The sequence below is a fragment of the Montipora capricornis genome, chromosome 13 (genome assembly GCF_036669925.1).
Source record: "Montipora capricornis isolate CH-2021 chromosome 13, ASM3666992v2, whole genome shotgun sequence".
NCBI classification, from domain to species: Eukaryota; Metazoa; Cnidaria; class Anthozoa; order Scleractinia; family Acroporidae; genus Montipora; species Montipora capricornis.
In genome coordinates, this window is record NC_090895.1 from 15,112,143 (window position 1) to 15,137,142 (window position 25,000).

The 25,000-nt window shown below is 40.2% G+C and overlaps 2 protein-coding genes and 1 pseudogene across 6 annotated transcripts; 1 reads left to right on the forward strand and 2 right to left on the reverse strand.

Moving 5' to 3' along the window:
• Positions 1–1,129: 1,129 nt before the first annotated feature.
• LOC138029165 (NLR family CARD domain-containing protein 3-like) lies at positions 1,130–24,849 on the forward strand. Of its 5 annotated transcripts, none has more exons than XM_068876869.1 (8): positions 1,130–1,441; positions 1,640–1,736; positions 5,156–5,255; positions 7,146–7,177; positions 12,353–12,413; positions 20,138–20,246; positions 20,523–20,603; positions 22,206–24,849. In XM_068876869.1, exons 6-8 carry the CDS (start codon positions 20,150–20,152, stop codon positions 24,338–24,340), a joined length of 2,313 nt encoding a protein of 770 aa, XP_068732970.1. In that variant the 5' UTR covers positions 1,130–1,441; positions 1,640–1,736; positions 5,156–5,255; positions 7,146–7,177; positions 12,353–12,413; positions 20,138–20,149; the 3' UTR covers positions 24,341–24,849. The 5 variants fall into 5 exon arrangements, with proteins under 5 accessions (XP_068732970.1, XP_068732969.1, XP_068732971.1 ...); XM_068876868.1 differs by having other exon boundaries at positions 12,353–12,405; XM_068876870.1 differs by having other exon boundaries at positions 1,130–1,370; positions 12,353–12,405.
• LOC138030591 (uncharacterized) lies at positions 8,378–11,905 on the reverse strand (annotated as a pseudogene).
• On the reverse strand, positions 8,809–9,702 carry LOC138030590 (uncharacterized). Its single transcript, XM_068878484.1, has one exon. The coding sequence runs from the start codon at positions 9,700–9,702 to the stop codon at positions 8,809–8,811; it is 894 nt and encodes a 297-aa protein (XP_068734585.1).
• Positions 24,850–25,000: the final 151 nt, after the last annotated feature.

Genomic DNA, 25,000 nt, shown 5'->3' on the forward strand with positions numbered 1-25,000 from the left:
AAAAAAATTCATGACGAGAAGCGAAATAATTTTTCATTGCTTTACTTACTTTGGCAAAGGTCGTGACAAAACGCCAACTGCTAACTCTTTTATTTCAACGGTAAAAGCTGGTCGCAAATTGGCGACTCCTTCAGGTATTTTAATCGCAAGGGAAAAGGTCGCAATTTGGAGTCCTCATTTGCCATATAAGCATGTAAATACATTGGGCTGGCCTAATTATTAGTTTTCTAATTATTCAAATTTCCGCATAACCAGGTGTAATTTCCGCATAATCAACTCATGTTTACGCATAATATGGCCAATTTTTTCCGCATAAACTTTAATTTGTTTCCACATCCTATCAGAAGCCCAGGAAGAAGTAAGCTAACGTATATGCGTCTCTCCGAAGTTGCTTCATCTTCTTCTTCGTTGTCATCCGCTTTTGTTCATACGTTGCAATTTAACAGTGGGTTTTACGTTTGTCAGACAATTTGCTAGTCTAGACTGTTTATGGAGTGAAGGCCGCTCGCAATCATTCGATTTCTCCAATCGTTTACGTAAACGCGTTTGGCCGTAATGAAGCGGCTTTGACAAAATGCACCAGATTTTTTGAAAGAATCAACAAAGTGCATCGTTCTGTTCATAAGTACAAACAACGTGTTAACTCAGAAGTGTTATTGAACTCTTGAAAAACAATCAAACATCAAAGCAGGTTGGCTTGATCGCTCGATATAACTTTACTTGACAGGTTCAGGGCAGACTGCTGTTCGTCACGCGGCAATCTCTTTGCGTGGTTGAGTTGAAATTAGAGTTTGCTTTCGATTAGCGATTGTTTTAAATGTGTCCCAAAAAGAACTCAATTTCATAATGATTTACCTCAGTTTTTTTTCGAAATAAATCTTTCTTCATTCAACCCTCTCAGCGACTAGATAACCGGAACGCATAATTTAGAAGCTCTCTTCATCGGGAAGATGTTTCTAGAGACCGAGTTTGAATGGACTGGATGAGTCATCATTTCTTACAGTTTAAAGGCTTAACTGCAGGATACCCTGCCACCTCGAAGCTATGACCTAAATTGGGTGGATACGCAGTGGAAACTCCGAGCTTAGTGGATACGGGGATACGTGAATGTGATACATGAGAACTGCCAAAGTTATGTAACATACTTGAAGTTACCGGTCTTAATATTAGGCCAAATTCAACTGGGTTCCCGAGAAGAGAAAGCTAGAGGGTTTATTGCCCGTCGTAATAAACCTTCAAATAATTTAACCTAGACAAGCAAAGAATGTGATCGAGCATCCTGATCGTAGAATTATGCAAAATTCAACTTAAAGGTTTCAAGAACTGAAGCATGACAAAAGTTGACAAAAGTTCATTGTGGGTGTAACAGAGTAGGTAATCATTGGGAGTGACTTAAAGTTTAGGAAAGGTTGAGGTTTCAAGTCTGTTTCAACTCAATAAGGCATGTATTCTATCCATATGATATTATGTAAGAGCCACAAAGCATCCTTTACTGTTTAAGCGCCAAAGAACAGCGAAGATACGTTTTTGTCCTTTGCAGGCTTCTCGTTCCATTTTAATGATTCTTTTGAACAGTCATTCCACAAAAATTCTAATGACTTGTGAGTTAATCTTTATGTTGCATTCCTTTTTGTCTCAGACACGGATCCTGTCCAATCCTTCGAGATCGCTGTATGCACGGATTAAAATTTCTACCTTGAAAAAAGTTTAAAAGAGAAAGGTGCACGCGAAACAAGGTATGGGATTTTTGAAGTTAAGAATGTGATTCGTCAGCACATATTTCACTTCGCTTCGATGATTTACTTCTTACCAATACCAACAGAAATAAAAAAAATCTCCCCCAGAAATCATATGCTCGTGTTTTCACCGAGGTTTCAAAGGGAAGGACCTTGGAAACCAGTCGATCAGTCATCACAGTCTTCCGCAAGAGGATCAGGTGATCTGCTAAATATCTGCTAGGTGCTTCGCCTTATTTGCATAATTCGAGTGCGTAAATGATGTGTCTGCCTTCAAGAAGTAAAAGGATATTGGAGATCTAACATTCTCTGCAATTTTGATGACGATGGAGGGATATTCTAGTCATTGCTGTCCCTTTCCGCATCGTTCTATTATAAGGATAAAAATAAGTTTCTACGCCGATTAGATCAAGCCAATAGATCCAACGTACACCGGCCGGAATATTGTCCACGATTGCTTGTTTCAAAACTCTGCAATAAAAAAGGCACCCAGACAGTGGATTTGTTGGATACACTTTGTTTCACATTGTAATAATTTATATACAGGTATATATATGTATGGTCACGTTTAATCAATGTGGTTTCCAGGAGCATGTTTCGGAGAATTATCTTGTGCTGCATCATTAGAAGCTAATCATTGCTAATTATCGAGTTATCGAGGGTTACTAAAAAGGCAGGAAGATGTGCTTTTGAAAAACACAAAATTGAGTTCACATGACGTTCTTACAGCACATTGAAATTGATCAAAAGCAAATTCTTAATACTATATGGGCCAGCACTTATCAAGCAAAGGAAGCAAGATTGGGAATATACATTATTATACATCGCAAATCTATTGGGAAGCCATTAGCGGACAAGCAATGCTAAACAGAGCGAAACTAACCATCTAAATTTGATTGTTCATTTCCCAGGGGAGTAACTTGTCAGGCCCTTTAAAATTGTTTGTATTAATCAACAAAACGACATACTGGTAGTCTTCACTCTTGAATCTTAAGTAAGACTTAAGAGCGGCTAAGTTGTACTTAAACAAAAAATGCGCGTGTGAAGGCCTAAGAAAAACCTCAAGTTATTTTACTTTGCATCTCATTAAAGTCGGAAAGTTGAAACGATGCAAGCAAGAGATAAGTGACTTGAAAACCATCCTTACGACCGCCTTGCGGTTTCTTGGGCTGCAACAGGAGGTCCAAACATGTCAATCACAGCATACCATTGTGATAAAGTTTACTTGAAGTATTTGCATTGTTTGTGTGCTAATGCATTAAGTAAGAATAGTCTGATTAGCTGGCGGTATTCTAGGCCCGCGGAATTAAGTTTTGGCGGTGGAGCCGCTAATCGCGGGCGGAGAAGCCGGGAGAAATACGTATTTCAATTTTCTCCTTCCCATTCTCCTCGCGGCTTTGCCGCTGGGGATTAGCAGCTCCGTCTACATTCAGCGCGCCTAAAATTCCGCTATCTATGTAAACTAAGTGAAAAACTTAGATTTTCTTAAGTTTACTTACGATCGCGTGTAAAGATCACCACTCTGATCATTATTTTAATTCATCCGGCCTTGGACAATCATCGGCAATCTTCGAGCAGCGTCCACTGCTGAAAAGTACAGTACTTTCAAAAACATGATGCTTTTAAAATTTGCACTGGATTGGACAGGTTGATCAATATCTTTTATATTAAACTATTGCATAAGTGCCGGGTTTTCTGACGAATGCATCTTTCTTTGGCATGGCAACCAATTCTTTTTTTTTTTTACTGGTATTATTGTAAACATACACAAACATTTAACTCCTTAGAATCAAGTAAGCAACAAATTGCCAAAGTAGTCGGGCAGGCAGCCGGACTCATTCCTATACTTTGCAACTGAAATTTATTTAACAGATTTAACTTTAATACACCAACTCTGAACTTTTTTCTTCTTTCCTTTAATTTACATTCTTTATCCACCATTTACATATTTTACATTTTCCTTCTTTTCTTTACATGCTGCACTGAAACGTCGCAATAATACATTTTTTATCGTTAATATTTCTTTTAAAATGTTTTGCAAAATCGATTCTTAGAACAAAACGTTTTTTTCTGATAGAAGATTAGAAGTTGACTGATCATTCCGGCAATAGACCTTATTTGCTTCTATGTTTTGTTTTTACCCAATTCAAATCATGCGCTAATACTCAGGAGACTTGATCCTTTGTCGTGTTCATTAAAATGAGTGCATGCAAGCATGAATATCTCTGCATACACTCTTTTTAATGAGCAAAACAGAGGACCAAGTCTCCCGAGTATGGTCATATGATCTGATGATTTGAAATGGGAATACAAAATGTGCAAGCGAATAAGATCTAAAGACGAATTCCGCTAACTCAATGTTGTACCCAATTCAAACCCTTTGGGAATAAATTGTTTTGTTCAAAGTATTTCCCTGTAATTTAAATGTGAATGCTACATTACCATGCAAATGCAAAACACAATGAGAGATTTGAATCGGGTACGACATTGAGTTAGCCGAATCGGTCTATCGGGTGGTTCTTTTAATGTCAGGGTTTGTGATCGATGTTAATTTAGCCAAGTAAAACACATACTTATCTTGAATTTGAGATTAGAAAGAATTACCTTTGCCTTTATACTTCGGAACATTTACTAGTTTTAGTTTCTTAATAAACTCGCCTAAGGCGTGAGGACTTCCTGTTTTCCTAATTGATCTCATGACTCTTCCCAGACTAAGAGTTGTGGGTGTATTAACAGAGTTAATCCTTGAAGTGATTCTAAGTTTTGGAGGAATGACTTTCAAGTATGCTTCAACTCAATAAGGCATAGGCTATTCGTATAATAGTATGTAAGAATCACAAAGCATCGTTTACTGTTTAATTCCAAGAACAGAGTAGACGCTTTTTGTTCTTTGCAGGCTACTTAAGTTATTCCTTCAAACAATCGACCCCGGGGGAGTGGAGGGGGGGGGGGGGGGTGGACTCCCATATAAAAAGGAGCGGGATGCTCGTCGCCTGCCTTAGAGGTGCAGATTTCGGATTTTGTTCTCACTTTGAGGGGTTCTGGGCAAAAGGTCTCCTTTAGGGTTGCGCGCAAAAAAATATAAAAGTGTATCTTTACTTTAGGGGTCAAAAAAGTCACGGCGAAAAATCCCGAGTTCACATATAATATCAGGGGCTGATTCTTTATACATTGTGAAATGTGAGGCATCCAAACGAAGTGTAATGTGTCCTGTCGTTACCAACCTTGATGTGTGCATTCTTACTGTGTAGTAACGCAACAAACACATACGCCCAGATTGGTCTCCTTTAGGGGATTAATTTAAAATTTCCGACAAGCATCCCTCCCCTTTTTATATGGGAGTCCCCCCCGGGCAATCGACACTGTACTCAACTATTGCTGTGAGATTAACTTTATGATGAATTTTTTTTTTGTCTCAGGAACATCCTATGCAATCCTTCTTGATCACTGTGGATATGTATTAAACTTTGTACCTCGAAAAATGCAAAGTTAAACGGAGAGTAGTGAACGCAAAACAAGGTATGGAATGTGTTTGTTGCGTTACTACACAGTAAGAATGCACACATCAAGGTTGGTAACGACAGGACACATTACACTTCGTTTGGATGCCTCACATTTCACAACGTATAAAGAAGCAGCCCCTGATATTATATGTGAACTCGGGATTTTTCGCCGTGCTTAATTTTAAAAGGAAATATAATTCGGCCTTGGAATCCATCGATTGAACTCGTAAATTGAGCAAGCAGCAGTTCCGCGCATGACCATCATGAAATAATTATAAAGCAGCGCTTAGAATGCAAAGGACCTCAATTCAAGACTTCCAAGCGACGAACCAATGACTTTGTCTGAACAATAAATAGGAAGACTGAGATGTAATATTTTCTTGGTAATTTGACTGATGATAAACAGATATTTTAGTCATATTAATTTCTGCTGTATTGCTCTTTTCCGCTTCGATTTATTATCATTAATGATTGTGCACGCACTTTTAAGTAAAGTATACATAATGTAGGTTATACGATTCATGATACGTTTCTTCCTAACATCTGAAAAGCGCACAAGACCTTTTTTGTTGCAGTTCTTTTCGGTAGCTCTTTGTTACATAACACATTGCAACTGACGGCGATTAGTTTCTTACAAAAACGTGAATATATTATGACCTTAAGGCGATAGTGGAAGGTAATGAAAGTTAACTGTATGAAGTGAAGACCACTTTGCAGAATCCTTAAATAACGAACATTCATAGATGTAATCACATTTTAGTTATGTGCCACCTCTGTAAGCGGATCTTTGTTTTTTTTATGGGCTGTCTTTCCGTTAGTGTTAAATTTGTTTGTCTTTTTTTAAGGCTATTCGTTAGCCAATGACTAAGAAACACTAAACCAAAACAACAAATCAGATTTCAAGGCTTGTTTAAGGTAAGAAATCAAATTTCAGGAAAATGAGAGACAAAGAAAACTATTGTGTAGTAAATTTTGCAATTTTTGTTTCCAACTGGATCAATGAAATATTGGTACTGACTAAAATAATGTATTTTAGCGATAAAATAATTTATTGTGTGATTTTTAAATGGATGTAATAAAGTGGTAATTGAACTTCGTGTCGTTCAATTTTGTTCTGGTGTCCTCATCCACATCTTGTTAATAAATATGTAGTGTTGGACAGTTACGGTGATTAGTCTTTCGCTTTTAGCAGCTATGATTTTGATACACCCCTCCCTATCTGTTAAGGTTCTTAAACAAAATTGTTCTTATTATTTTATAATTATTTCTGAGTAACAATGCCTCCTTTTTAGCTGTTATAGCAATAACTTTTTCCGGCGGATTAATTGCAATCTTTAATTTTAAAAGAGCGTTAACTAAAGTGGGTCATGAAGGGGTAAAATGGGACCTGGATTGATCTGGCTTTTCGGTGGGAAAATGAGATTTGACCACTAGGAACAAATATTTCATGCGGTCTTTTTGCGTTCCTAGCCACCGCCATGTGAGAGTGAGGTCCTTCCTAATGCTAACAGACTTGTTTTTAAACCTCAAAGTTAGCTCCTTACCTACAACATCCCAATCTCTAATAAATACTTCTTCACTAGCACAAATCAACTAAACCTTAACCCCCTGCAACTCACTCGGAAAGAAGAAGTTCAGATGAGATATTGGGCCATGGTAAATGTGTCAGGTATAGGCACTGAAACATCCTTGAACGTACCTGCCGATTTGCAAGACCTTCAGCTTAGGGACTGACTTGATTTTCGTTAATTGACTTTGTCCACATTTGAAATGAATCAAATTTGTTCACATTTGACTTGATTTGCGTTAATTGTTAATTTCAGTTTACAGTGTCCCCAATTAGTGTTCCACAGCTAGAACGACTAGACACTTAAATAAATTTCCTTTCCTTTCCTTTCCTTTCTAGTGAAGAGAGCGAAGACTCCGAGGAAGATACTGGTGAGAATAATAAATTGCGTTGATGAATTTAGTAATGATGATGATGATGAAAGTGACTCTGAAGGTGACGTAGAGAAACGGGAGACTACACCGTTCAGAATACTTTCAAGTGCCAGGTGATAGCAGGTTTTTTCGGCGGACACTTGGGTAAGCAATCCCATGCAGCTACAATTATACCTAGCACTGTCTTCATTGCCTCCGTTCTTCAGTATTAAATGCTTCATACAACATATCATCGTTGCTCTAAAATTACAATTTCTCTATAACAGCGCCATCTGGAATTTCTAAGAATTAAAACTTGCCACTGGTACTGGCATTTTGTCCAAAATGGGAAATGGAATTGTTCGGCTCACAACCATATTTGGTAAATCACGTGACCAAAACAGAAACGCCTAAACACTCAGCGAGTCAACTGTTGTTGTTGTTCTTTTTTTTTTTCTTCGCATTTTTAACTCAGCAGTATAAGATCCTAACACCACAAAATCTGTAGCATGGATTTTCAAAAAAAAGTAGTTCTCAAAAAATTATGATGTCGTAAGGCTCTCCTTTGATACACGTTTCAAAATATCTGTTCTATTTTTTGGTCCAAATAGAAATGCCATGATACAGTTTACTAAAAATAATTGGACAGTTTCCATTTTTTGATTTTTAGAAAACCGCTTCTTCCTTTCGTTTCCTGAGTTTTTACATGTGTTTCACTGAAACGCACAATAGAGGACTGGGAATAATTCAAAAATTAAACGAGACTTACCGAAGTCGATGTTTGATTGGAATTCTTCCTCTTCATCAGTCAGGAACGAAGGAGTTACATGAGAAGCATGCGCATGCTTATCAAGTCAGTCTTAAAAGCGAGTGTTTCCAGGAGAAAGAAGGAACGAAGGAACGGGAGGGCAAAAAGCCAAGGGTCGGGCATGTAACTCCTTCGTTCCTGACTGATGACGAGGAAGAATTCCAATCAAACATCGACTTCGGTAAGTCTCGTTTAATTTTTGAATTCTACCTCGACATCAGTCCGAGTCACTACGGGAGTTAATGAGATTTGAAAGCCCTGGAAACACGAACAAGTGAAGTAGCTGTGTATCGTGTGAAGGAATAACAGCTTTAATGGGTCATAACAGGAATGATAGCAATGAACAATCCATTGCGTTACACAAGAAATGTAAGCTAAGAGTTTTGAGTACCCCGGAAGTGTTCTAAAATGCTAGCACCAAAATTGGTCTCAATTGGCTTATTGTAGTAGGTAGCAAATGTTTGTGCATTCGACCAGCCTCCGGCCTTAAGTATGTCTTGGAGAGTAAGACCAGTGTGAGTACCATAGGAAGTCGTAGCGGGTCTAGCGCTATTCCCAGAGAATTTTGTGACGTCAATGCCTGCGTCGTCGAGAATAGACTTCACCCATTTACCTATTGTGGAATTGGAGACCGGATTGTGTGGTTTGATAAAGCTTATGAGAAGTTGACAGTTCTGTCCTCTGAAAATTCCATTTTCAATACTAGCGTTAAATTTGTTAATGTTTCGAGATGTACAAAACATTTCCCATCGCGAGAGGTGTATTTGGTACTGTTTAACAGTACTAGCGCGCCAAGAGGCCGTAATGATATCTTTCGCAGTAGTTGAGATCTCTTTATTGTTCAGGTGCGTCCTGATAAGTGGCAAACAAGCAGGGTCAGTTTTTTGTGGAGCGGATGGAGTGCGGTTGGTTGGTTGGGCAAATGGAGTAGTGTTTTGCTCGCTGCCAACACTACCGGTTCCTGTACCGTCATTTTCATTGCCTTGGGGAACCAGGCCTGTGTCGGCCAGTTGGGAAGCACGCAGACGCCAGTGGCTTTGTCCTCCTGGATCTTCTTGAGCACAGCTGCTATAACACTAAAGGGAGGAAAGGCATAGAACTTTAGTTTTGCCCAGTTGATTGTGAAAGCATCAATGGCTATTGATTCTGGGTCCGGCCTATATGCGACATAATTAGGAAGCTGTTTGTTCAGTCTAGACGCGAATAGGTCGATATCTGGTGCAAATTGCAATGTTTCCAGGGATTGTGAGAACAAAGTTGTATTTAGCATCCATTCAGTTATGGTTTGGTTTTTTCTGGATTCCAGGTCAGCTTCTAGCTTTCCCTGCAATGTGTCCCGCACTGATCCAGAGGTTCGTGCTATACACCAATCCCAAATTTCCTTGCATAATTTGTTTAAGTGCCCAGAATGGCTTGTTCCCATGTGGTTTATTACCGCAACCGCCGTAGTGTTATCAATCTTTAACCGGATATGCCCGTCGCGGTGGGAGCTACATAGAGCTTTAAGGCCTAGAAAAACTGCTAACAGTTCTAGATAGTTAATGTGGTGGGGCTTTTCGTCCGAAGCCCACAGGCCACCTGTCGACTGTGGTCCGCACACAGCCCCCCAACCGTTGTTTGAAGCATCAGTCATCAGCTCGCCTGATGGCTGATCCCGGGTCATTACATTTTCCGCTGTCAGCACATTAGCTATCCACCACTCAAGCTCCAATTTAGCATTTGCCGATAAAGACATGCGCCTGTCGAAATTCCATCAGTTGTTTCGCAGTGCGCGAGTTTTATCGTATTCAATGTGGCGATAGTATAGAGCCCCGTACATGACCCCAGGAAAAGATGAAACCATCTTTCCGAGCACTCGTGCTACTACCCTTATAGTAGGAGAAGCCGTGTTAAGCAGCGATGTGCACGCAGTTTGGAGAGTCAAGGCTTTTTCCCGAGTTAATGTAATTGTCATATTAACTGAGTTCAGAACGAAACCCAGAATTACTAGTTGTTGGGTTGGGTTAAAGACGGATTTTTCTGAGTGGGTTACGAGTCCCAAGGCATCAATTTGAATTACGGTGTCTATAACATTATGCACACAGGCATCATAAGTCTTCCCCTGTAAGTACAGGTCGTCGATATAACCGCTGGAGATATGAGCCTTGAGATGTAACTCTATGAGTGCGGGTTTAAGAAGTTTGGTAAACTTTCTGGGACCGCATGAGAGGCCGTTGGGTAAGTATGTGAACTGATAAAGTTGCCCCCTCCAAAAAAATCGTAAGTATTTCCTGTCCGATCTTGCGATGGGCACGGAATAGTATGCGTCCTTCAAGTCAATTGACGCCATGAAACAATCTTTCTCAACTAGTTTAATGATGGTGTTGAGAGTGTCCATCTTAAAATGGAGTTTGTTGGCATATTTGTTAAGATTCTTAAGGTTAAGAATCATTCTGTGACCACCATCTTTTTTAACGCGCACGAATACATCAGAAATTATTTCTCCATGACTGTGCCCGGTGGGCTCAATGACACTTTTCGATAGAAGCTTTTCCACTTCTAGATCGATAACAGCTTCCTCACTGGCGGGCCTCTTACATGTGGGTAGAAATTGTTGTTGAGGAGGTTCATCAAAAACAATTTTCATTCCCATTACAGTGGAAAGAATTTCCTTATCAGAAGTTATTTCCTTCCACGCCCCTAAGGAATGCCCTATGCATCCGGCCACAAATGTGTCACAACGAGCGATAAGGTATTTCTTTAAATTTAACTCTATAAATGGTAGAAATTTACTCACCGCTAACTTAATTTTTGCCAGTGAAGCACTTATTTCTTGTCTGTCTCGGTCCTGTCTGGGTAGGGTTTCTTTTTCCCCGCCGAGCGGTGGCCTTTCCCCAAAAAAGGCGGCCGTGAACCACCTTTGTGGTGTTTCTCTGATGCTTTGTTTGACCATGAGCTGTGTCGCCGGTAGCCTTTATTGTGGTCAAACTGTTGGGATGGACCGGCGACGGTTTTGCTAAGGCGATTCGTCTCTTTGGCATCACGAATTTGTTTTGCCAGGTCGTCCCCAAATAAGAGATTCGAAGTTGTAGTGGCGTTGTTCGCGCATATCGCGTGAAATTCGGGCCTTAAAGACGGCTTGAGGTGTTCACGCCTCAAGGCAGATAGTTCTGACGCCACATGCCCAACAAGGGCAATGGCGTCAACGCTGTCTGTGAGCATTTCCTTAGTTTCTACTTGAGATTTCACCGCCAAAAGCTCATTACACGTGGATAACAAGGCGAAGGTAGCCTTTTGCAACGATTGTTGCATGTTAGCGAAGCGCAACTCAGGCTTGCGCTTAAACGCGTTTAGGTCGCCCATATCTCGGGATTTACCCGTGGAATGTTTAATTCTTCACAATTTTCTGGTTGCACGTGCTTGGCAAGAATGCTGCTAACTTTTTCAGCGTTCAGTTTTTTACCCCAACGCTTAACAGCGATGTCTGCGAGCTGCTGCTGAATTTTCGGCCCCTTTTTATCGGCATCGTGCAGTGCAGCTTCTAGCTCTTTGAGAAGCGCATCCTCATTATCAGCTTTGTCGCCGACGTTGTTTGAACCCGGTGGGTTACTACCATTCAACAGATCATTGACTTCGTCGTCCGAATTGGACACGTGTACGCTTAAAGCGTCATCATCTGTACGCCTCGATTTCCCATGAGGTCTATCCTCCTCTTCGGGGTCTGACTCGGAGTCAGTAGGAGGCCTTCGACGTTGCCGTTTCTCGCGTTTCTGGCTCAATACGTCGTCATTTTCGTTAAGACGATCATACATTTTTCCCATCATGTCCGCCATGTGACCCATATTTTGGCTTAGGCTCGCCAGCGTCTCTTCTAGACTGGGTTTATGACCCAGTGGGTCAGCTGTAGCGCCCGGTGGGCAGATTGGGACCACAGAGGGTGGGGTTATCTCGTCCGCCATTTAAATAAAGGATTTCTGGCGGAAAATAAAGGTTAGTGGAAAACGAAGAAAGGACAAGGCAAATTACTCACGTTCGGTGACTAGTCCTGCAGAGCACTGTCTGAAGGGTTGGAATCACTATAAATCGTGTCGACTGGCTCGAAAGCAAACACTTCAATGACTTGATAAGCATGCGCATGCTTCTCATGTAACTCCGTAGTGACTCGGACTGATGTCGAGGTAGAATTGCGCATGCGCCTTCTGATTGAAGTGATGTCAGATTTCCATTGAAAAAGTTACTTCAAAGAACCATCCGTGCAAATTTTTGTAGGGCTCTTGACTAAAAAGATTCCTTAGCAACCATTGTCTTTGTGTAGTTAAGAGCCACCTCCCATGACGATTGTAGATAATCCTCTCTCTCTCTCTGTCTCTCTGTCTCTCTCTCTCTCTATCTGCTGTTTATAATAGGAGACTCAGACAGGAAAAACAAGCGCTTACTGTCAGTGGGAGTCTGTGCGGAGGTGAGAGGGTAATTGTAACCAATTTTGAAACAATTCAACTTGACTTGTTTTTGTGATGACACATTATCAGTATTACGGTCTATCAACCTTTATTTAAATCAATGCAAGCCCTTCTACATTTCGGGGAGGACATACTAACTGCCCAAAGCTATTCAAAATAATCTTACATGCATAAACTCATTCTGCTTAAATTGTTTGGAAAATGAAATCGAACATTCCTAAGGCAAAACATGAGATGTGTTTTTTTGCACTGTGCAGTTACATTACCAAATTCTAGTTGTGATGTAATATAATGCTCATGCGACACATCCGGGACTTAATTTAAAGTTCAGTTGTTCTTCAATGCCCGTAGGCGGGGGGGGGGGGGACTTTGAAAATGAAGGGGCAGGGATGCTTGTTGGAAATTTTCAATTGAATTAAACCCGTAAAGGAGACCAATCTGGGCGTGGCCCATAAAAGAGACCAAAACCACTCTCAGGTTTCTCCTATGAATTGAGTATTCTCATCTTCTTTCCTCCAACTACTCACAGAATTTCAAGTTCTTTCTTTCTTTCTTCCTCCTTACTCCTTTCCTCTTAGTTTTGTTATTTATGGTCATTCCACCGTATGCAAAGGGGTTTTGAACTTTGGTACTCAGACACGGCTCCTGCTAATGGCTCTTAGCAGTGTTTCAAATTCAATCTTAACCGTCTCTAGATACAACTTGGACTCGTCCTCTTTTAGTCTGGGCCGCCAACGCCCACGTCTTTTTACACATATATAGTTTCACTAATTTATTCAAATTGTGTGGCTACATAACAACACTTAAAAGAAGCTCATTAACACTGAGACAGGTAATACACCATACTCCAAGAAATAAAACGAAAAGTAACACTTATCGGCAATATAGTAAATGTTAGCAAACACCAATATCGCAATAAGACGACAACTTAACGGTAAAACGTAAAATAGAAAAAGAAATTTTATGATAGTAACCCAGAGGAGGTCTATGATACATTCCGAATGGATCATCTTGAAGCGAGAGGGTCACAAATAACTGCCACCACGGTCCAGCAGTCCGGTGGGCAAAGATCAGACATGATTCGGCAGGTACAAAACACAGGTCACAGGTCACAGGTCATTGTTTTACTAATACAGAAAGTATCCTAAACAATCATAAAACCTACCCTTAGGCCTAAAAGCTTTTGTTTAGGCCTAATTAGGGCTAAGATTAGCTTTTATGAAGGTTTAGGATACTTTCCGTGTTGGTAAAAGAATGACTTGTGACCTGTGACCTGCGACCTGTATTTTGTACCTGCCTGACATGATTTAAAGTGTCTCAAACCCTTAACTTATAGGTAGATATTTTAAAATGTACCTTATATCACCTAAATGAGCTCTAAAATTTAATCTTTACAGTTAATGGCTTAGGCTTAAAAACGAAGAGCGATGTTTAATGTCAGTAAGTGTAAAGAAACTTTGTATACGGTAGGCACACAGTACTGTTGCAGAGTCTCAAACCCTTAACTGAAGACTCACCATCAAAAATATGCCCTTATCACGTAAATGACTAACTGCATTGGACTGGTTGGGCTACAGTGGCAAACAAGTGGACTATTTTGGGTAACACCATTAATAATGCTAGTTAGATGACCGTGGGGCTACAGTACTGCAGTGGCAGACCACTGGTTATTGTAGACTCTAGAGTTTGAACTCTTGGATTTTCCCATATCCAAGCGTATAGAAGGTATTACATGGTCGCGCGGGAGTACAAATTTTATCCTTAAGTGCTGATAGTATCTGAAGCAAAGCTTTCCTGTTTCAGATTATTATTTTCAGTTTACCAGTCACATTTGCCTTGACGTTAACGTGTCTTTGATAAGTTACTCTTCCACACATATATCAAGGTCGGATTTAGGGGTGGGCCCAGCGGGCCCCGACACTCCCTTACGTTCAGGATTTTTTTTTCTTTTGTAAACGTTTGTAGGAAGGTACTTCGAACTTTGTTACTTGAATATGTTTTCTTTAATACACATTGTAAATAAGAAAATTTATCGACCGTTGTTCGAATCAACGGCCCGTATTAACCAGCTTCAAACCGACAAACTGAAAGATGTTACAGGCGTCGGATTTTATTCGAATTAATCCATTATCAATAGACCATATTCGTATTCTCGGTATTGGACTGGAACTAGCTTGCAATGGAGGCTAATGCGGGGGAATCCTTTCAAATGCAAATACTTTTTAATATATTCCCCCGCATTAGCCTCCATTGCAAGCTAGTTCCAGTCCAATACTGAGAATACGAATATAGTCTATTCATCAGTTGTCAACGGTTATGGTAAAATACCAGGCTGAACACTCAATTCTCATGAGCCCACCAAATTCGGTCAAATATTCCTTGTTTATATGTTTCCACGGTTAAAATTCCACCCTAGAATTCAAGAGCAAAGGTTTTTCTTTCATTTCAATCCGCTAGCCGCGCAATCGAAGCCCTGCTAGGGACATCAGACTGCTGTTAGTGTCCCAAACGAATCGATGAAACGATGAAAAAGAGGTTTTTTAAAAATCAACACCACACGGCAAGCGTTGAGTTTCCGCTAGGTTACGAGTCTTTGTTTGTCATTACATTACCAAGCCACAATGGCAAAAAGGTTAGGTTTTTTAATTGACAAGTTTTTTCGTAATATTAAAGCAGTGTCTCCCAGAATGCATGCAGTAAATATCCGTCTCAAACAAACTGGATTTGACAATTTTTCAGGGATGATGCCGCTTTGGCAAGAGGTTTTGCTCTCGCCGCGATCGCTTCGGCCCCTGCTAGCTCATAAAGTGTTAATTACTTCTTTGACCACAACCACACCTGTTGTTTATTAAATATTTTAGCATTCCATGTTCAATATGAAATCCAGGCATTTGTTGAATTTAAGCGTCCAGAATACACTCGATTGCATCGCAGAGAACATCTGTCTCAAACATTTTCCATGAGGAGCATGAGCCCGAAACTCCCTAGAAAAGTGCGCCATTTGCAGTCCTGAGGGGCGCTATTGCGCCCATATTGCCACTGTTATACTACATCTTGAGGCCCCCTCTATCACAAAATCCTCTGTCTGCGCCTGTATATATCACTAGAACGCTTAGGTTTTCAGTTAATGGATTCAGTTTGGTTACCCTTGGATATTTGGAGTACAAGTGGGAACCGATGTGTAAGTACAGCCTTTGTTGTTATTTTTATCTTCTAGTCTACAAAAGGTTAGTTTTTGGTTTACCTTTCTCCGATTTGAGAGCTGCTTAAGAATAGCGTGCGACAACGCCCTCCTTGTTTTGTTACGGCAGTTGTTTTTGTAGCCGTTAGTTCAACGTTTTACTATCCCTCCGTTAGAGTTATGTTAGGGTTGTTTTATAATTAAAAGAAACCTACAGTTTTCTCTAGTTGCATGACATTAATCCCCTTTTTTCACGTCAGGTGTTTGCAGTGGCAGTTGCCAAATTGTACCCTGCCATCTCAAGTTACTCAAACTGTTACTTAAATTGCTTAGTTTGTTAATCGTGTATTTTCCATGTTTGTCTTTGTGGAATTTGGTAGACTTTTACGCGAGCTAGCTTGCGAACGCAGACGTATTTCCGGCGGTCGTTGAGAAACGACCACCGGAAATACGTCTGCGTTCGGAGGCTATACACGACCTTAATGGATCGTAGCTATAATTGGAATGCATGCTATTTATTGGTTGATTCTTGATTTTCTCATCTTTGTATTCAAGTTTACTTTTTTTCAAGTTTCAAGTTTATTTTTTATTATTCTTATTACATATTACAAAAGAATCACTCTTACCCGCAAATAGCGAAAGCTAATCTAGGCGGGTTGAGTGAAATTGGTATATTTACATATTATACAAATACAATTTTTTTTTTAATTTGACGTATATTCAGTACTTAAATTGATCGCAATCGTGCCTATATCTTAAGCACATAATGTATACTCTATAAACTTGCCTACATAACTTTTTGTAGGTGAGACAGAATAGTCGGTATGCCAACATAATCCTCCTCCTGATTGAGAATTTTAAGTAAGTAGTGTCGCATTTTATTCTTGAAGCATGGCTTAGATAATTTCCTCAGATCTGGAGGGATGCCATTCCATATTATTACGCCTCGTCGAGAAAAAGATTTGATTTGATGGGTTAACCTGGAATACTTAGTGTAGAGATTACCGGCAGAAGAAAATCTTGTGTTGAATGTATGTATTACGTTTGCAGAACTAAAAAGGTTGGATATATTACGGGGTGACAAGTTATTATGGATATCATGTATTAAAATCGACACTGCTTTAAAATAAAGGAGGCCGATTGGCAGGCAACCGGAGGAAACAAAAAGAGGGACAGCAGAAGATCTATAAGGTGCAAAGTAGATAAGACGTAAGGCACGCTTTTGTAGAACAAGGATTTGGTTAAGGTATATCTGTGGTGCCTGGCCCCAGACAGTAAGGCCATATAAAAGGTAAGGCGAAACCAAAGATCTGTAAAGCGTCAGCAGCGTACTAGATGGTACAAAATTTCTTGCAATAACGCCAATAGTTTTGCTTATTTTTGATGTTATATAGGAAGTATGGTATTTCCATGTAAGATTCGAATCAATCAGTTTGCCAAGATATTTTATGTATGTCTTTTGATCGAGGAGGACAAACTCCTTAGTGTGAATATCAAATATCTTGATCATGACATCACGATCAAGTTTCTTGTGATGAAATATTGCAAAATTCGACTTTTTGGCATTTAAAGTTAGCTTATTGGCGACTAACCATTCCTGGACTTTACTTAATTTGGCATTGACAACTCTTTCAAGGGAATTAATATTTCTATCAGCATATAATAGGTTAGTATCATCAGCAAATAAGCAAAACGACAGTTTATCAGATGATCTACTGGATCTACATAAATCGTTGACGTACAAGAGGAATAATAAACTTTCAGCATCTTTTATTAGTTAGCTTATTCACTCTATTGCATTTCAGTTTACGTTGGGTTATCGTCAATTAAATCATCGTCAATCACAGCTGGTTTCCGTGATACCTGACTTTAATAGATTAGTACGCTAATTTCTCGCCACAACAATTGTTTGACTCGTGACAGTCCCATCAACAGTCACTTTGACCCCGCTGCTTCAGTATCTCTCACTCATTCGCTTTGCTTACTCGTGAGAGGTACTGTCAGTACGCGAAGATATCGTATCCCCAAGTGGCCATGTAATTTTCTGTTTATTATATAGATATTGATGAAAGGTCAAGATTAAAAACAACTTGTTTTATTCATTTTCGAAATGGTGAAAAAGTTGTCACTAACCGCTAAAACGCGCATGTTGTGTAACATGAAACAAGGTATGGAAGTTATAAAAAGCAAATCATATCATGCATGCCAAATTGTGCAATAAAAATTTGTATGAAGTAGTGAAGAATTATTTTACAGCACGAAAGTATCTTACAATGAAGGGGCAGATGAAGGGGAGGGTCGCCCTTTATTGGATAATCGCGTTAGTTACTATGACGACACCTATATCCTCACATGTGAAAGATGAAAATTATATGTCCACTGCGCTCGTTGAAGACTTTTTCGTAAGAAAGAAAATCCCAGTATTTCATCAGAATCTGTGAAAGAAAATAGGTTATCCATAAAGGTCAGAGTAAGGCTTTTTTGAATGTCCTTTCTTCACCCAGTCATAGATGCATGTATAAAGAGCTAAAGGAAGGCATATTTCAGCCATACATGGCACCTGAATGTGGAAATTCGAACAATGACTTAACCTATATTTTAAAGGACGAGGTCTGAATAGATGTATTGATGTATTGCTGCCGGTTATTGCGGACATGATTAACTTGTCATTTGAATGAAGCAAATTTGCTCTCGCCTGGAAGGAGGTATTAGTTCGACCATTGCTGAAAAAAAGGTCTCGAGATTGCGTTTAAGAACTTTCGCCCAGTTAGCAACCTACTCACCGATCGTATGACTGCTAATGGCTTGCATATGCAGTTCTAATCCGCATATAAACAACATTGCAGAACAGAGTCAGCGTCGCTAAAGGTGAAAAATGACATTCTCCTTAATATGGACGCGCAAAAGGTGACTCTTCTAGTGCTCCTTGATCCCTGGTGCTGCATTCAACACAGTCTGAGGTTGAGGTTTGGAGTGGATGGCAAGGCACTTGACTGGTTCGAGTCATATTCGGCAGATCGTTCACAACGCGTTGCCGTGAATGGAGGTCTTTCATCTACCTTTCCCCTGAAGCAAGGGGTTCCACAAGGGAGCTGTGGTTGTCTTGGCCCCATCCTTTTCATTTGTGTAGCAGCTCTCGTAACGTATGATTTGATTGGCTCGATACCCAAGCTGAAAACAAAGCAGTAATTAGCAGCTCTCGTAAGCTGCTTTTGTTTGGTATTGTAATCAGCGTCTATTGTTTAAGTCTAAGTCATTGCTTCAATTGTTTAGTCTTTTGTTTTGGGGTTAGGGTATCCAATCACATTATACGTTACGAGAGCTACCACATGACTCATCCTTTTTACCGTATACACAAGTAAAGCAATTTGACATAGTTGAAAAGCATCTGCCAAGCGTTCATTGCTATGCTGACGATTCACAGTTGTATTTGGCGTTCAGCCCGAGTGTCCCAGGTGACGATGCGTTTGCCCTTAACGCTATGTGTGATTGCATTAAAGATCTAAAGGATTGGAAGTTCAGGGATCAGTTAAAGCTGAATGAAGACAAGACTGAATTTATAGTTATAGGCACCAAACAGCAGCTTGAGAAGGTTAACTCTGGTAGTATCACCGTTGGTAACACACTCATAGAAGCTAAATCTGAAGTTAGGAATCTTGAGTCATGGTTTGACTCTCACCTAACAAGTCTATCCATATTAGTAAGCTTTGTGCATCGGCCTTCTACCATCTATATAATATTGGTCGTATTCGTAAGTCTCAGATGCCACCAAAGCTCTCGTGCATGCATGTATAATAATAATAATAATAATAATAATAATAATAATAATAATAATTATTATTATTATTATTATTATTATTATTATTATTATTATTATTATTACGAAATTCTGAGAGTACTAGTCCTTCAGTCCGGCCTTTGCCAGTGTTTTGAAAATGTTATTCCCTTTGGCACTAGTACGTATATTTGGATCTGAAGCCCCAAATACAACTTGGAATAGCTCTGCTCTTCAAATCAGTGTGAATCAATTGCATTTGGCCCAGATCAAAGTCCAGCCAAAAGGCTCAGTTATGGCTCTATTCAAAACCATGTGTACGTTCACCCCAATGAAAACTACCACGAAATCTGCTTAATGTTGCCCATTCCTGACTTGCCTTCCTGTTTCTTCCACACCTTTGACTCTGCCTTGCTTTCCTTCCCTGAAGTGTACGTTTGGAGTAGAAGCAAGTATGACAGCTGGCTTTCCAGTCATTCCCTTGGCGTGAAGAGTGCATGTACGCTGCAGGCACTGAACCTTGCTGCCAACGGTACTTCTGTGCACTGGGCTGGTTCTTACTTCTTCTCCCACCCCGTGTCACCTAATCGCATGGCTCGTCTTAAAAACATAGAATTTTAAAATTGCCATTCCTATTTGAACTACAGATGAGCAGGTGATTCTGATGAATGGTTGTGATGCTGATTAAGCTTGTTTTTTAATGTTTTTTTTTTTACATGTACATCACAAACAAAACACTGACCCCTGTATCAATGAATTATGTTTCCTTGTACAGTTGTGATTGAAGATGTCTAAAAAGCAAGGTCAGAGGTCACTAAAGGATGTTCTCTGGGACAGTGTTTTGCAAATATACCAGGGAAAGAAAAAGAAACGTGAAAATTCTGGTAATTTTTTTTAGTTACTGGTGCATTATTGGCAAGATATCTTGATGGTGCATGGTTGAGTAGATTGAGATAATTTTCAAGGCTGTAATGAATCAGTCCATCCATTGCATTAGGCAAGATATCTTAATAACAATCATAGCGGGAGATGTAACCTCTCTAGTGACCTAAGAGAAAATTCAGTTTGCAGTTCATTGTCAAGGAGCAATTTCGCATGTTTTGGATTAGGCTAGGATTGTTTCAGCCTGACAGGAGATTATGTTGTTTGTTTTCCGATAGATCCAGGCCAGGCAGAAGCCAGCTGTGCTGACGTTGCTTCAGCAGCTGCAGGAACAAGCACACACAGTGATCAAGAACAAGGTACAGCTGTATTACTGATACTTGTAATCACTGTAAGGAGTTGTCTGAGATTCAAATGCTGGATGGGAGTCTCTTTTAAGCACAGGACTGAGTACCATTTTCTAGCTGACAAAAATTTAAAGACTCAGTAGTGGTTGTAGGAATCTTTTCTATCCACATATAAAATCAGCAGTTGATAATTTGCTTATGAGAAGTAATTTAAGTTACCATTGGTGCTTAAAGATGTTGTTATGCAGTACAGGTATATCCGAATTTGATGGCCATGAAGGATGGCTGCACAAGACATCTGCACTGAAACAGGACCATCCATGAGTTGAGAAGACGCAAATGGCAAAGTCGTGTTTCGACAATGTACTAGACATCGAGGCAAAACAAGTAGCCACATGTACATGCGCAGTAACAGCTTGAATTATACTCTGATGCTGATGCTGATGCTGAAAATGTTCAAAATGTTTTTCCTTATTGATGCGTACTTCCTTGCACATGCGTAATCTACCTTTGTATCAAAGAGGCATTGTTATGCAAATGAATTGCAATCAAACATAACCATGTGCAGCCCCAGGTCAAGCCTCTTCTTTTTTTGTGCTATTGCTCAAGGTGAGCCCACGTTTCTATTATTGCTTCATTTGAACCTTACAAGCAAGGGTTTTTCCTTGTATCTTGTGTCTCGTCAGCTTGCAAAATTCAGAGTTCCAGTATAGAGTCTTCTTTTACCCCAAGTCTATTCAAACATCAAAAGAAAGGTTCTGACGATGAAGAAGCTTCTCTGCAGGCAATGGCGAAAACACTGAACCAGCCAACTCAGCTCTGTTTAGCAAAGACGCTTTGCTGTTGCTCTATCATCATCTTGGAATTAGCAGCATGTCTAAGGAAGTAAATTATCCGAATTTGTTGAATTGGCATTGATATTCAACTCGAGACCTCAGCCAAAACGCGCTCTCCTAAGGCTCGTTCAATTTTGGGCACTTTCAAAACATCATTCGTGGCCATAAATCACGAAATGCACGAGCAAGTTCATACCATTTCCTATACTAATTGTACATTTTTTGGACATAATTTTTAACTTCCAAGTATTCCGTGGTAAGGGGAAACGCATCATTATTTGTACTGACTGGAGGCAAAAATGACCACTGGATATATAGGGAGACTTGCAAAGAAGCAATGACGACATGAAAGAATTTCAGTTTTGAACTGGACTCGGACCTATGACCATGCGATTGCACTGCAATGCTCTACCATCTCAGCCATTGGAGAAACATGTCCATGTACATGTATGGTATGAACGCGCAACGGACTCCCTTCCAGATGGCTAAAGAGATCAGATGATAGTGCAGCGAAGGACAAACACAGTCATGGCTTCGAGTCCAATTTTTTTAGGCTTACTTTGCAACTGCCAATCTTACTCTCTAAACTGCAATGGTCATTCCCACTTAGAGTTGTTACAACCCGACGTTCAATGTATATATGACTCTCGCACATTTCACTATCAATTAAAAGTACAATCGACTTAACACAACTAAGGTGTAAGTGCTGTTCTTAAGTATTCAACGTAGGGAGAACAACGGCGTTTTTATGTTCAAGTAATGATTTTCTCTCTTTCAGATGCTTATGGGTCAGTGGCTGAAATTGTCGACGTTATTCGACAACTGTACAAAAGCCGTGAAGGATGGCTTGCGCCATTCCCTTGGTGCGAAGAGTTTCGATTTCGTCTTGACAACATTTTCACCAGGCTGAAAATGGTCAGCAGGAAGAAAGAACGAGGGGTTAAGACTGACTCCATTGTCAACATGTTGGAAATCTTCAGACCACATGAAGAATGTTCACAGCCTAGAAAGGTTCTGATTGAAGGACAGCCAGGCATTGGAAAGACAACTTATTGTAACAAGGTTGCTTACGACTGGGCCAAGAACTGTAAAGCTGAAGATTCGTTTCCTGATGTCCAGGTGTTGCTGTTGTTGAGATGTAGAGAAATTAACTCTTATTTATGGGATGCTATCGATGACCAGCTTTTACCGAAAGACCTGAAGAAAGAAGAAGGAGAGAAGTTCTTCACCTTCATTCAGGACAATCAGTCAAAGGTTTTGCTGGTACTTGACGGATTGGATGAGTTGCCAAGCCATTATTTACCTGTCTACAAAGAAATCATTCAAGGAAGAATCCTTTCAAAATGTTACTTGGTTGTTACAGCTCGCCATGAGTCTGGGATAAAAGTACGGAAATGCTGTGACACCCTGCTAGAGGTCGAGGGATTTAGCGAAAACAATGCTGAAGATTTTATCCAAAGATATTTCAAAACCGAGGAGCATTTGGCGCAAAAGCTCTTGGAGAAGCTGGCCACAGACGCAAGCCTTAGCGGACTAACTGCAAATCCATTAAATACAGCCCTTCTTTGTCTCCTTTGCGAAGACTTCCAAGGAGATTTGCCGAGAGGTAGAACTCTGCTTTACCACGAAATAGTGCAGTGTGTGCTGAGAAGGTATAGGAGAAAGAAAGAATTACCAGAAACGGACGAAGACCTAACACAATTATACCACGCTGAATTGAAGAATCTTGGTTGTATAGCGTTGAATGGCTTCCTCAACGATGACATGTATTTCGACGACAGTGCATTCCGAAATGGTACTGGCAACTTAATACCTGAACTGGGATTTCTGTCGGCTCAGCCTGGACGCAGCAAACGAAGACCGAGCTGGTGCTATGGGTTTCTACACAAGAGCTTTCAGGAGTTCTTTGCTGCATTTTATCTCAGTTGCCAGCTTGTCGATGAGGAAGTTAGTCCTGATGGCTTAGTTGCTGACACAAGATATTTTAAGGAGTTTCAACAAGTGCTCATGTTTACCTGTGGTATCTTAGCTCAACGGTGCGAGGCAAAAGCCATGGTACTTATGGCAAGTATAACAAGTAAAATTAACCAATCAAGTGAGGAGGAAAGTGATGACTACCTATTGACTGCATTTAATTGTATTAAGGAAAGTGAAAAAGAACAGGGTAACTTTGGAAGAGAATTGGCGCGTTCTCTTGGTTCGCTTCTTGAAATTCAGCGTATTTCGTGTCGACCGCAGATAGGTGACAGTTGCGCTGCTGTACTGGCCCACGCAATAGTAGCAAACTCAACGGTGACAAAGTTGAATTTGTCTTGCCATGAAATCGGTGACTCAGGTGTTGCTGCACTGGCTAAAGCACTGGAAATCAATTCAACGCTGACAGAGTTGAATTTGCATGGCAATAAGATCGGTCACTCAGGTGCTGCTGCACTGGCTAAAGCAGTGGAAATCAATTCAACGCTGACAGGGTTGTATTTGTCTCGCAATGGAATCGGTGACTCGGGTGCTGCTCTACTGGCCAAGGCAATGGAAATCAATTTAACGCTGACAATCTTGCATTTGGGTCGCAATAAAATCGGTTACTCAGGTGCTGCTGCACTGGCTAAAGCAGTGGAAATCAATTCAACGCTGACAGGGTTGTATTTGTCTTTCAATAATATCGGTGACTCAGGTGCTGCTGCACTGGCTAAAGCAGTGGAAATCAATTCAACACTGACACAGTTGAGTTTGTCTGCCAATGGAATCGGTGACTCAGGTGCTGCTGCACTGGCTAAAGCAATGGAAATCAATTCAACGCTGACAAAGTTGAATTTGCATCTCAATAAAATCGGCGACTCAGGTACCGCTGCACTGGCTAAAGCAAAAGAACTGACAGGGTCCTTTGGCCTAATTGAACGGAGTATTTTATACTAATCGTATCGGCCATTGTCGAAACATTTTGAAATTAATCCTCCCTTTTAGTTAATCATTGGATCAAAGGTCAGAGCCTGAAAGAATTGTTGTAATGTATTAGAATTACTAGCATCCTTTCAACGAGATTAATCGGCCAAATCGGCTAACCCAGTGTTGCACCCATTTTAAATCTTGCGGGGTTAAGCTTCTTTCTGTATTGTATTCGCATTATAATATAGCATTCACATACAAATGATATCGAAATACCGGGAACAAAACTTTTTATTCTCCAAGGGTTTGAACTTTCAATGAAGACCCTTTTAAGAAATGTACAGCAAACGGCAAGCAATATTTTTAATTGAAATGAAATTTGCGTATTACATGAAGTATACTTTGTAACATTTACTTTTACATGCATTCAAGGACGTTCAAACGAAAGTCTCAAGGGAATGAAAAACCTAAGCTGGGATGTAGGCACAACGCTAACCCTTCTTGCGACACCGCGCCACATTAAACTTTCTGGTTCCTTGTTTTTCGTTTCTTGGTTGTTTCTTGGAGTCACAAGATCGCTTATCACTCTTACTCTCCTCTCCCTTTAAACTGGTCGTGACTTCCGCACACATGCATATACCTACCAACAAACACACTGGATCACTTAACTTTGAAAATCCTAGACTCATC

Bases quoted from the DNA above. Each gene is read 5' to 3' on its own strand.
- LOC138030590 (XM_068878484.1), bottom strand. From the start codon at position 9,702: ATGTCTTTATCGGCAAATGCTAAATTGGAGCTTGAGTGGTGGATAGCT.
- LOC138029165 (XM_068876869.1), top strand. From the start codon at position 20,150: ATGTCTAAAAAGCAAGGTCAGAGGTCACTAAAGGATGTTCTCTGGGAC. The intron at 20,247-20,522 runs GTAATTTTTTTT...GTTTTCCGATAG, and splicing joins AAAGAAACGTGAAAATTCTG to ATCCAGGCCAGGCAGAAGCC. The intron at 20,604-22,205 runs GTACAGCTGTAT...TCTCTCTTTCAG, and splicing joins ACACAGTGATCAAGAACAAG to ATGCTTATGGGTCAGTGGCT.